Source organism: Leptonychotes weddellii, chromosome 6 (genome assembly GCF_054177405.1).
Source record: "Leptonychotes weddellii isolate Sample4059 chromosome 6, ASM5417740v2, whole genome shotgun sequence".
NCBI classification, from domain to species: domain Eukaryota; kingdom Metazoa; phylum Chordata; class Mammalia; order Carnivora; family Phocidae; genus Leptonychotes; species Leptonychotes weddellii.
In genome coordinates this window covers 136,611,378-136,622,983 of record NC_138374.1, presented here as the reverse complement: position 1 = coordinate 136,622,983, position 11,606 = coordinate 136,611,378, and the positions used below count along the sequence as shown (strand labels likewise).

The following is an 11,606-nucleotide window of genomic DNA, read 5'->3' as shown; positions in this document are numbered from 1 at the left end:
TCGGCCGCCATCGCTGTGAGGCGGCTGCCCGCGACAGCTCCTCCTCCGCCCGCCAAGTCTCGCGATAGCAGCTGCCCAGCTGCGGGCCGGCGGCCTGAATGCTGCCAGATCTCGCGAAGCTCGTTTTCCCTCCCGGGAAGTTGCCAGAACTAACTCTGGGCAGCACGGCCTCCTTCCGGCTTCTCCAAGTCCTTGCGGAAAACTTTATTGACAAAGCTGCCAGAGAATGGACAGTGGACCCCGTGAGGGGCTGAAGCTGGGCTGGGTCGCGGCAGATGGGCCCACAGCTTGGAGCGAGGCTTTGCTTTGTAAAGCAGTGGCCATTTGGTGCATCCTTCCGACACTTCACCCCGACCCCCCATTTGAGCCGCCCCTCTTTCAGATTACTGCTGATTCCTCTTCTCATTTTATCCCCCGTCACTTGAACAAACAAAAGTGTATGTGAAAGTTTCCTTCGGAAAAGTGGAACGCAAGAGTAAGCCCTCCGAGACCTGAGCCTTGAACGGGCGCCTCGGCCCTCGGCTCCCCATTGCAAAGACTAACACCTGCAGCCCCGCAAACATTCATAGAACACCTGCTGTCTTCCAGCCACAAGCCTGGACTCTGGAGATGCAGGGATGAGCAATCCAGACACTGCCCCGCCCTCACAAAGCTTAGATGGCTTCTGGGGTAAGGTCCCACAGGAACGAGCAGCCATTCTCTCACGTTTCTGCCTTGGAAAGGTCACCTTGGATCTGATTGCTTTCTTAACCTTAAACCTAGGCTAAAAAGCAAGGTGTTTGGGGGTCTGTGTAAATTGTAGTAGGAACATAAACTCCCTTCCACCTCCATCTCCTGGTTCCAGCCACCAACGTTTTTTCTGTTCCTGAAATCACCTAAGCTGGTCTTTCTCCTGCTGTCCCCTCCTTGGGACACTCCTTATTTCCCATGAGGTCACAGCTCAAATGTCATCTTGGCAAACAGGTTTCTCTCCTCAAATTGACTTATTGATTAGGCTCTTTATTATCTGTTACCCCGATAGAACAAGCTCCTCGAGAGCAGAGACCTTGCCTGTCACCTTGTCTTCTATGTCTGTCTGTGCCTAGAATAGTGCTTGGCTAAAAACAGGTGCTCAACAAATATTGAATGGATAAATGTAGAAATTCCATTTCTTTTCTGGGTATCCCAACCTACTCCAAGCACCCTTTGATGTACAGACCCACTCTTTACCCTCTGCTTTCCCTAGCTTCAAGCTCCTACGCATCCCATATGCCTGGACCACACGCTTACCTTTATGCTCAGCTGCACCCCCACCTTCAGAAAGGATGATGACGTCCTCCGCCAATGCTTTTTCTGTCGGCAGATTCAGCAGGGCGGGGCCTGCCCCTTTAATCTGGGCCCCACCTGCTCTGGTCAGACAGGTTTGGAGACACAGGTAAAGGGAGAGAGACTGAGTGGAATACTTGCAGAGCCAGCAGGGAGCCGGGCAGCTCCTTCCCAGACGTTGGGGACCCTCCGCCTCTCCAGATGGAAAGTAAGAGGGTGTCATGGGTCCACATGGCAAGGGGGCAGAAGGCCCTTGAGGAGGTGGAGGGAAGGGACTCAGCCCCATCCAGCAGCAGTGAGATGGAGGAAACAGGGAGGGGAGAAAGGCAGGAGAGGAGGCATGGGGAACAGCCATGACTAGATCTAGAAGTCAGAAGGGACAGCCCCAGGCCCCCTGGAGATGGAGGATAGAGGACAGGTGCTGGTGACGAGTGTGGAGACTGCCCAGGTGCCCACCTTGGAGACAAAGGAGCAGGGCGCGCTACAACCGCCAGATCCTTGGGACAGATTTGTTGGCAGATCGTTGGTGTCAGTTACCAGGAGAGCTCCAAGCAGGGAGCTACAAGGAGAAGGGGTGGTTTGAAAATGAAGAGGCAGCTTCTCTGCACGCAAGGAGGCCCCTGGTGGGAAGGGAGCTCCTGGCAAAGCTCTAGACAGCCCCTCTTCCTCCTATTTCTGCATTAGGGTGGCTATGACCCCAGGGGTTTTGGTGGAGGGGGTAGAAGGCGTGGGTGGGAGCTGGCCAAGGCCACAGCTGCCAGCGCCTGCGCCCCCTGACTCACCCTCTCCTACTGGATGACATTTGACGTCGAAAGGGTGTCTCCATTTCAGCTGCTCACTTCCCTCCCACCTCCTTCTGTTTCAACACCTTCCTGGGTACCTTGTTCTCCCTAAGGTCCCAGAAGGGGCTAAAGCCCATGAGACCAGCTGCCCCAGGCAGTTCCAATCCTATAAACCTGTCCTGAGGGCCAGAAGCCAGGAACTTCTGACGGAGCTTTCTTTTCTCTCCAGGGTGATAGGACCTCATGGTAGACCCCAGAACTGAGGCCCCAGGATGACAGAACCCGAGACTCTGGCCCTGCTGGAAGTGAAGGGGTCTGAGGCCCTGGAGAAGAGCCCACCCCAGGCCTTGGTCCCCAATGGCCAGCAGCCAGAAGGGGAAGGTGAGGCTGAGTCCCATGGAGCTGAGTCCTCCAAGGTGGGGTCTTCAGCTGGGTCTACCACTGCCGGAGAGGGGGCTGAGGATGGTCTCGACAGCACAGTGAGTGAGGCTGCCACCTTGCCCTGGGGGACTGGCCCCCAGCCCAGTGCCCCATTCCCAGACGCCCCCGGGTGGCGGGACATTGAGCCCGAACCCCTCCAGTCAGAGCCACCCACCAAGCTAGAGGAGTTGTCCGAAGATGATGCCAACCTGCTGCCCGAGAAGGCGGCCCGAGCCTTCGTGCCCATTGACCTCCAGTGCATTGAGCGGCGGCCCCAGGAGGACCCGGCTGTGTGCTGTGAGGCGGGCGAGGGCGAGCGCCGCCGGGACTGCCTGCCGGCCCGGGCCACCCACCCCGAGCCCTGTGAGCGCAAGTGGGCCGAGGCTGTGGTGAGGCCGCCTGGCCACTCCTGCGGGGGCTGTGGGAGCTGCGGAGGCCGTGAGGGGCTGAAGGCCGTGGCCTCGGTGGGAGCCGCCCTCATTCTCTTCCCCTGCCTGCTATATGGGGCCTACGCCTTCCTGCCCTTCGACGCCCCACGGCTGCCTACCATGAGCTCCCGCCTCATCTACACGCTGCGCTGCGGGGTCTTTGCCACCTTCCCCATCATACTGGGTGAGCCGGGCCGGGAGAAGGGAGCAGGGCTGGGGGCGGGACCTCCCCTCCCCTGGGCCCCGTGCGCCCGGCCCTCGCCAGGGAGGGGGGGGGAGCCCCACCACGAGCCCTCCCTGGCTTCCCGCCTGCTGCTCCCAGGCTGACCCTGCGTGCTCTCCAACCCCGCCAGGGCTGCTGGTGTATGGGCTGAGCCTCTTGTGCTTCTCGGCCCTGCGGCCCTTTGGGGAGCCACGGCGGGAGGTGGAGATCCACCGGCGCTACGTGGCCCAGTCGGTCCAGCTCTTCATCCTGTACTTCTTCAACCTGGCTGTGCTCTCCACCTACCTGCCCCAAGAGACCCTGAAACTGCTCCCTCTGCTCACTGGTCTCTTTGCCATCTCCCGGTGAGTTGGCTGGGGGTGGGGCTCAGGGGCGGGGACGGTGCTGGAGGGACCCCGGCATCTTGTCTGGGGAGACAGGGATAGGGAGCCTTCTGGATTCTGCATTAGCCCAGATTGCACCCTGGATCCATGAGTCCACTTTCTCCCTTGCACCATACCTCACCTGGTAGCAGGTGATCAGCTCTATGTCTTCCCAAAGGAAGTTGATTTCAGGGAGCCATAGACCAACCCAAAACTGGAAGGGCTGCCGGGGGTCACCTAGATCAACCTCCCACCCATTGCTGGCACTCCCCTGTGACACTCTCGTCAGGTGGCCATTGGCCTCTAGTTGGACACCCCCTGTGACCAATGTTCAGTTCTGTGTAAGACAGTGTGTTTCATTTTTCAAAGGTCCCAGTTACTAGAGAGTCTTTCTTTGTGTTGTGCTGTAAACTGCTGTCCTGACTTTGACTCTGGAGCCCAGGACAGTTCAGATATTTGACAACAGCCCTGGATGTCCCTACTCCAACACCCTGCTCCTCCACGGTTTACATTGCCAAATGGTCCTAGTCTCTCAGTGTCCTGTGACCTTCCCTCTGGGCAGGGGAGCCTCCTGATTGTCGGTGGTCACTGGCATTGGCCTCCTGCTCATACAAATGGAGCCACATTGGCTCTCATGCAGCCTCCTTCCTCTGCTTTCATTTGGAAGTCACCTGAAACTCTTTGGGGTGTTTCCACGTGAACTGCTGTTAACCCAGAAAGCACTTTTGAATTTCTGAAGGCGCATGCAGATCTTTCCATTTTTTCCCTAACGTATTTCTTTTTGTTACTTTTGATGCAGGATTCCAGGTCCCTTTAACTGCTAGAACATTCTTGCTCTTTTTTTTTTTTTTAAGATTTTATTTATTTGACAGAGAGAGACACAGTGAGAGAGGGAACAAAAGCAGGGGGAGTGGGAGGGAGAAGCAGGCTTCCTGCAGAGCAGGGAGCCCAATGCGGGGCTCGATCCCAGGACCCTGGGACCATGACCTGAGCCGAAGGCAGATGCTTGGCGACTGAGCCACCCAAGCACCCCAAACATTCTTGCTCTTGAGCTAGAATCTCTGTGCTGTCACTTTTTTTTTTTTTAAAGATTTTACTTATTTATTTGAGACAGAGAGAATGAGAGAGAGAGAGCACATGAGAGGGGGGAGGGTCAGAGGGAGAAGCAGGCTCCCCACCGAGCAGGGAGCCCAATGCGGGACTCGATCCGGGGACTCCAGGATCATGACCTGAGCCGAAAGCAGTCGCTTAACCAACTGAGCCACCCAGGCGCCCCTAGAATCTCTGTGCTGTCACTTCTGACTAGTCTAGTGACCGTCTGCCCCACCAGCCTCCTGGCCGTGGTGCGGCCTGTTTTTTCCCAGATGTTCCCCCAGATGAACACGTTCCTGTTCCTACTTGGGTAACTTACCCTCCCATGTCTGTCTTGGGGAGCGCCGGCCTCAGACAGAAGTTGGCTTAAGCAGACCCCATGCTTGTCTGCCCTTCTCACCCCGTTCACAGCGAGGAAAACCAACAGACCTGGGAGAGGAGCTGCTGAGGCCCGCCAGCAGCAGTAGGGCCTGGAATGCAGCCCCTCCAGTGTCCCCAGGGCCCTTCCTTCCCTACGGCAGGCAAGGTGCTCAAGCGCTTGTGCCCGGCTTCATCCTCTGCGGAGCGTGGGGGTTAAATGAGTGACTTCATGCAGAGAGCTTGCAGGAGTCTGGTGCCTGGGAAGGGCTACTGTCCCGCTGTGCCTGCCGGTGCAGTGCCGAGGCTCTCCCCCTCGTCCCAGGGGTGAGAGTGGAGGCACGGCCGTTTTGTACTAAGTGGTCCTTCACCCGTGAAGAGGAAGCTGCTGCCCTCCTGGCATTGGGGGTGTGTATTTGGAGTGGATATTCCAAGAGGGGAAAGACCCATCCCTTTGGGCTCCAGGCCCTCTTGAAGCTGGCTTCCTTACTCTCTTTTTTCCCTCTGTCCCTCTAGAGTGGCAGGAGAGAGGGTGACGATCGGGCTTGGGTTCAAATCACAGTTTTACCGTTTCCCTGATGTGCCACCCTGGACCAGTTTTACTTAACCCCTTTGGAGTCTTAGTTTCTTCATCTGCAAAAGGAGAAACCAATACAGTGGGATGTAATCACGATGTGAAAGATGAGGAAGCTGGTTATGTACGGCTATAACCCGAATCTCCAAGATACAGTAAATGGGGGAAAACAGCGTGTGGACCAGTCTGTATGGTGTGCTACCAAACTTCAAAACAGGGGAAAAGGAAAACATGCACCCATTGCTTGCTCATCTATACATAAAGTGCTTGACGCAAAGCCGCCGTGATACTGGACATCCAAGTCAGGGGTGGAGGGGAGGTGGGGGGCTGAGGGGTGAGGATCGGGGCAGGGAGACATTTTACTGTACTCACTGGTGCCTTTGCATTTGGAACCACGTGAACGTATACTGCCTACGCAAAAGTTTTAAAGTTAAATTTGGAAAGTCAGCAGAGAGGGAAGGGAGTGATATATTCGCCTCATGGGGACACGGGCGTCTACATTAGTGGCCCCGACGTCGTGCGGTGTCCAGCCCGGTAAGTGCGTAAGCTCGGGCTGTTCAGACGAGTCTGCTGTACCCATGGCCCCCCCCCAGGCTGATGTACATGCCAGCTAGCTGACGCACTCCCCTCTTCCGGCCCCCCCAGGCTGGTGTACTGGCTGACCTTCGCCGTGGGCCGCTCCTTCCGAGGCTTCGGCTACGGCCTCACGTTCCTGCCGCTGCTGTCCATGCTGGTGTGGAACCTCTACTACATGTTCGTGGTGGAGCCCGAGCGCATGCTCACTGCAGCCGAGAGCCGCCTGGACTACCCCGACCACGCCCGCTCCGCCTTGGACCGCAGGCCTCGGCCCTGGGGCTGAGTACCCACCCCGGCCCTGGTGCCTCGGGGGATGAGCCCCAGTACTGCCCAACCGTCCCCTGCTCTCCCCCGGGTCCGAGTGGGCCTTTTACCTCGGGAGCCTGGGGCCGTCAGGAGGGAGGGTTTCTTGCAGGGAAAGAGGTGGATGGCCATGTCCCTTACGCGTGCTGAGGACGGGGAGCCAGGACAGGGAGCAGCGGTGAGGTTCCTTCCCCAGCAGCGCCCGCGGGACCCACTGCGGCTGGCCTCTGCCCCACCCTCCAGCCTCCTGTGGGCCACAGCCAGACTGACCATTTCCGTCCCCGGTCTGAGCAGAGGGCCGCAGGGAGACTGGAAATATTGCCCATGCCGAAGATAAAGGCTGGGCATCCGATCGTGCAGGACTTGCACGTTTGGTGGAAACCTTCCTGGGGGCCTGGGTTCAGGACCCTCCACCGCTGGCCCTCGCTGGCCCTTCAGCTTCAGTCCGGATGATTAAAGCTGCCGTAGCCCAGAGCTGATACCTCCTCCCTTCCAACCCAGTCAGGCCCGGTAACCTCTCACCTCCAAACTGCTCAGAACACGCCTCTCCCAGGGGAGGAGGTGCGGAGGGGAGGGGAAGCCTGCCTCTGGAGAGGGGTAGGAGTGTGTGTGTGCACGCCCACACACATGGTGGCTGGGGGTGGCTGCAGGGCACGGTGGCTGATGTGAACCCCGTGTGAACGTGTGTGTGACAATAAATGACCACCACGGTCTTCCTTGGCTCTTCCTTCATGTTGGAGCCCTACTCTCAGGCGTCCCTTCCTTGTCTGACGCAGACTGGTCCAGAACCCCCTGCCCCACAGGACAGAGTGGGGCGGGCAGGAGAAGAGAGGGGGCCGCACACGGAGACGTGCCTCCAACGCTCACGTCTCAGCCTCTGGTTCCTGGAACCAGCCCCACACCCGCCCCCAACACCCACACACTGAGAGATGAGCCCTGGGGACAAAATGAGTCTATTTCGTGCCTTCCAGGGCAGCCAACAAGTCAGAAGGCCTCTCATTTAGGCCTGTGAGTCCCATTCCGGGAAATAGGGCTGGTGGGACAGGGAGGCATCGCCAAGGGACTCCTCCACCTCTAGCATTCACCCTGTTGCTGGTCCCTCCCCAGAGTATGAGGGAAGCCCCATCTGGGGGGCCTCCAGGAAGCCGAGGGTAGTCTCTGAGGTTCTGCAGGGAAGCCAGATGGAAGAAGGGAGCAGCTGACCCTCCATCCGGCAGACCAGCGAGGCAGGCCCGGAAATTCATGTCCTGCCCTCCAGTGAGCGGGCCTCAATTTATAGGCTGGTATTCCGAGCACTGCTTTTGGCCCAGCAGCAGAACCACGCCTCCTACCAGCAGCATGAGCCCTGGGGCACCCAGGGCCACCGCCATGATGCCCAGGATGAGCGGGGACAAGCTGTCCACTGGAGGGGTGCCCACACCCAGGAGCATCGACCTAGGGCAAGCAGAGTGAGAAAGACAGGTAAGCAGGTTAGGCAGGAAGACCGGGACGCTGGGCTGCCCCACGTCCACGCCCAAAGCCCTGGTCCTGCCCTGGCCCTCACCAGCTGAGGTAGTGTTCGTCCCAGTAGCCAGGGCCCGTGGGAACCCCAAATGTCAGATTGAAGGCACAGAAGTTGGTCTGGGACCCAAAGAAGCCTCGGACAATGGGTGACTGGGGGAGAGGGTATTCCAAGGTGAGGTAAAGGGGGGAAGCTTGGCAGGGCAGGGCTGAGTCCCGGCCCCTCTGCCTCTGGGAGAAAGCCACCGGCCGCCACTGCATGAAACCCGATGGGAGGGAGCCCCACAGCAGCTGGTCCAACTGGGGAGAAAAACAACAGGATGAGGAGGACTGACCTGTGCCGACTCTTCTGTTCCTCACCCTTCCCAGCCTCCCACTGTCACTAGCTGTCCTGGGGCCTGGGCCTGCCTCCAGGACCGAAGGCTGCTTGCACAAAGCCTGAGGCTCTCCTCCATAGAAGGGGGAGTTGGATCGGGAGCACCGGGTCCTCTCCCAGCCCTGCCCCTCTGCAAGCCTGCACTCAGCTCCCGCCCCAGGCCCCCAGGCCCCCAGGCCCGCCTTGTCTTCTGCACTGAAGGCAGAGGCCTGGCCACATTCATCAGCACAGTGACCAGCACTTAAAGGAGCTGAACTACGTTGCTAGTTAGTAAATGGTTATACGAGTCTCTGAGGTCCCACAGGGCTCCTCCTACATTCCCCCATCCCCCCACCTCTCCGCTGGAAGCCTGACCTGGAAGACAGCAGGTGCATATTCATCATCAATGGAGTGCTGCTTTTGCACAGAAGGGCAGTCAGGGCCCTGGCCCAAGGTGACTACCTCCAGCCCGAACAGGGAGCGGTTTCCCCGGGGACAGGCCCCAACCAGGGCTACCTCTAGCTGGCAGGTGTCCGCCGAATGCAGGAGGCGCGGGGCTTGGGCCGGTCGGCCAGAGCTGGGGTAAGCCTGCACCTGGAGTGGGGGAGGCAGGGGAGGCATGGGAAGCGGGGGCCTGTCTGTGTTGGAAGGCCACCCCCACCCTCATAAGCCACCTTCTGAGTTCCTCTGATTCCCCACACCTTACCCTGAAGGCCAGGCTGCCGTTGGCAAAAGCCCCGGCGGGGTCGTGAATGGGGTGGCCTCGGAATGTGGCGCTCAGGGTGGCAGGATCCAAGGAGTCCGTGATGTTGTTCCAGGAGAACTCGGCCAGGGAATACGGGGGATACGGTTTTCCTGGAGGCTTGGCTGACGCCTCGGATGTGTTAGTGCTGTCAAATTCAAACAGCTGGGGGGTGGGGTGAGGTGGGACGGGGCTTGCGGAGTCCCGCTCTCCCGGAACCACCCCCCACCCCCTCGCAGGCCCCACCCCCACTCGCGGGCCCCCACCCCCAGCCTCCCATTCTTGACAGTCTTCAGTCCCTCCCTGGGATCCGGATGACCCCTCTGCCTCTCCCCCTGCTTCTCCCCCAGCCTCCTCACCCTGGTAAAGACAAGGGCGGAAGAGAACTGGACGCTGCCCCTGGGGAGCACGCTGAGGCCCCCGGCCGGCTCCGGGGAGAGCAGGCGGCTCCAGTTGACAGCCAGGGTGCTGTGGGGGGTGTTGGTGGCCACCATCAGCGCCGCTGGAGGCCCCGTACTGCCCCACACGTAGTGCAGGGTGGAGTTGGTGCCCACTGCCCGGATGTGAAGCAGGTTCTGGCGGGCGCCCAGCAAGTCAGGGATGACCTCCAGAGACACCTGCAACACGGGGCCGTGGAGGGTCAAGGGCACGGAGTCGGGAAAGAGACACAGGGCGAAGCCGCTTGGGTAGAATGCAGAGAGGCGAGAAGCGCGGTGTGGGAACTCAGGAATCTGGAAGGCGCGGAGGTGGGCAGAGCCACAACCACCCCGACCCTGGCGGCAGATGAGGGCGCAGGGCTGGGGGAGGGGTAAGGAAAAGCCCCACCTGGGTCACCCCGGGCCAGCAGGGTCCGGCAGGTGTCCCCCGAAGACAGGGAGCCTCCGCCCTCCACGATCCTGTCCCATGGGCCCCGGCGGCCCCCCGCCACCCCTGGCGCTCGGGTGCCCTCCCCGGGCAGCATTTCCTGAAGCACCCACTCTTCTAGCCCCTCACCTGGCGGGTCTCCTCCCCCAGCAGACCAAGCGGGGCTGCAGACATGAGAAGACCCAGGAGGAGGGTGGGGCTGGGGGCACAGCGCCCCCGGCTCCAGCCGGGCCCCTCGCAGCCGCCCATGGGGCCCCAACTTCAGAGGGCGGAAGAGACTCCAGAGTCATGTGACTCGCACCCTCAGCTGATCTCGGTGCAGGGCGGGGTCTCACGCCACTTCTTAAAGAGACCGCCCCCTTGAACCCAGATCCCGGCTGAAGAGAATACAATCAGAAAGGTTAGCTCTTCATCCCCAGTGGGGCTCCAAGCAAGACACCCGGACTAGACAGGTGTGCAGCCAGACCCCAGACCTCTCCTGCCCGACGGGCCACGCTGGCAGCCCGTAAGGGGCCACGATGTCAGGATTCAAGGTCCCAGCGGATCCCGGTTCGCGGCGTTGTAGGGAAGACAGAGAGGAATTTGACAGAATTCGGGGTGGGAGACAGCGTACCCCAGAGGGTTGCCAATTATTATTGGGCCCCCAGGTATGCAGGTTCCTGTCCTAGAAGAGCTCACAGTTTTATTGCAGAGAAAAGGTAGTTCAGTAAGTAAGAGGTTAAGAGTTCATGTCTGGATGAATAAATCCCCTTTTTGTTGTTTTTGGGTGTTTTTGCTTAAAGTTATTTTGACTAATAATAATGCGTATGACACAAACTTCACAAGGTCCGGAAGGGGATCATCTTTATTCCCCAGCAACCCGGGTCCTTCCCGAGACCACCACTATTGCATTTGTTAAGTTTGTCCTTCCAGAGAGGTTCTATGCAGGGGTGCCCGGCTGGCTCAGGCAGGGGAGCGGGCGACTCTTGGTCTCGGGGTGGTGAGTTCAAGCCCCACACTGGGTGTAGAGCTTAATAAAGCAAAACAAAACCAAAGCTCTTCGGTGCATAACGCACACGCATGCATGCTGCCTACACACATGTACTACCACGCAATGGCATCCGAACACCGTTGCGCAGCTTGCTCTTACACGCCTGCGTGGAGGACGGTCTCTGCACCCGGAGCTCATTCTCCACTCAAGTATTTCAGCACAGGAGGACGTCCCATGGATACATTTACCCAGAACCTTGGCAGTTTACAACAATTTGCTATGGTGGACGTTGAAATGAATATCCCTGTATGTACAGCATGTCATACACATTTGAATCCAAATATAGGAGATAAACAGCCAGATCAAACTGACCTGTGAGGTTTATCGACAGGCCACGTGCCAGAGGGCCTGCTTCTCCACACCCTCGCTAAGAGTTTACCACGCTTACTTGCTTGTCCCTGCAAATAAGGTTAGCCAGCTCCTTGTGTTTTGTCATTTATCGTGACTCCTTGAGCTATTTACACCCTTGGCCTATTTTTCTGTAGCTTCTCTCTTCCTGCTAATTTCTAGAAGTTCTTTAAAGAATTAACTTTTGGCCTTTTGGCCGCAACCGCCATCTTCCAGTAATTCGCCAAAATGACCAACACAAAGGGAAAGAGGAGAGGTACTTGCTATATGTTCTCTAGACCTTTCAGAAAACATGGAGTTGTTCCTTTGGCCACATACATGCGAATCTATAAAAAAGGTGATATT

The 11,606-nt window shown here is 58.5% G+C and overlaps 2 protein-coding genes across 5 annotated transcripts; one reads left to right on the top strand and one right to left on the bottom strand.

The window, feature by feature from the left end:
• The first annotated feature begins 34 nt into the window (after positions 1-34).
• On the top strand, positions 35-7,159 carry TMEM79 (transmembrane protein 79). 2 transcript variants are annotated; one of them, XM_081825441.1, is made up of 4 exons: positions 35-669; positions 2,317-3,119; positions 3,289-3,502; positions 6,189-7,159. In XM_081825441.1, the coding sequence occupies exons 2-4, from the start codon at positions 2,360-2,362 to the stop codon at positions 6,400-6,402; spliced, it is 1,188 nt and encodes a 395-aa protein (XP_081681567.1). In that variant the 5' UTR covers positions 35-669; positions 2,317-2,359; the 3' UTR covers positions 6,403-7,159. The 2 variants fall into 2 exon arrangements, with proteins under 2 accessions (XP_081681567.1, XP_006736787.2); XM_006736724.3 differs by lacking the exon at positions 35-669 and adding an exon at positions 722-1,513.
• A 200-nt stretch (positions 7,160-7,359) lies between these two features.
• Positions 7,360-10,174, bottom strand: GLMP (glycosylated lysosomal membrane protein). 3 transcript variants are annotated; one of them, XM_006736725.3, is made up of 6 exons: positions 10,013-10,171; positions 9,379-9,636; positions 8,984-9,184; positions 8,653-8,871; positions 7,966-8,222; positions 7,360-7,856 (listed from the first exon to the last, which is right to left on the bottom strand). In XM_006736725.3, exons 1-6 carry the CDS (start codon positions 10,130-10,132, stop codon positions 7,691-7,693), a joined length of 1,221 nt encoding a protein of 406 aa, XP_006736788.2. In that variant the 5' UTR covers positions 10,133-10,171; the 3' UTR covers positions 7,360-7,690. The 3 variants fall into 3 exon arrangements, with proteins under 3 accessions (XP_006736788.2, XP_030887539.2, XP_030887540.2); XM_031031679.2 differs by lacking the exon at positions 7,966-8,222 and having other exon boundaries at positions 10,013-10,174; XM_031031680.2 differs by lacking the exon at positions 8,653-8,871 and having other exon boundaries at positions 10,013-10,174.
• Between the last annotated feature and the right edge of the window lie 1,432 nt (positions 10,175-11,606).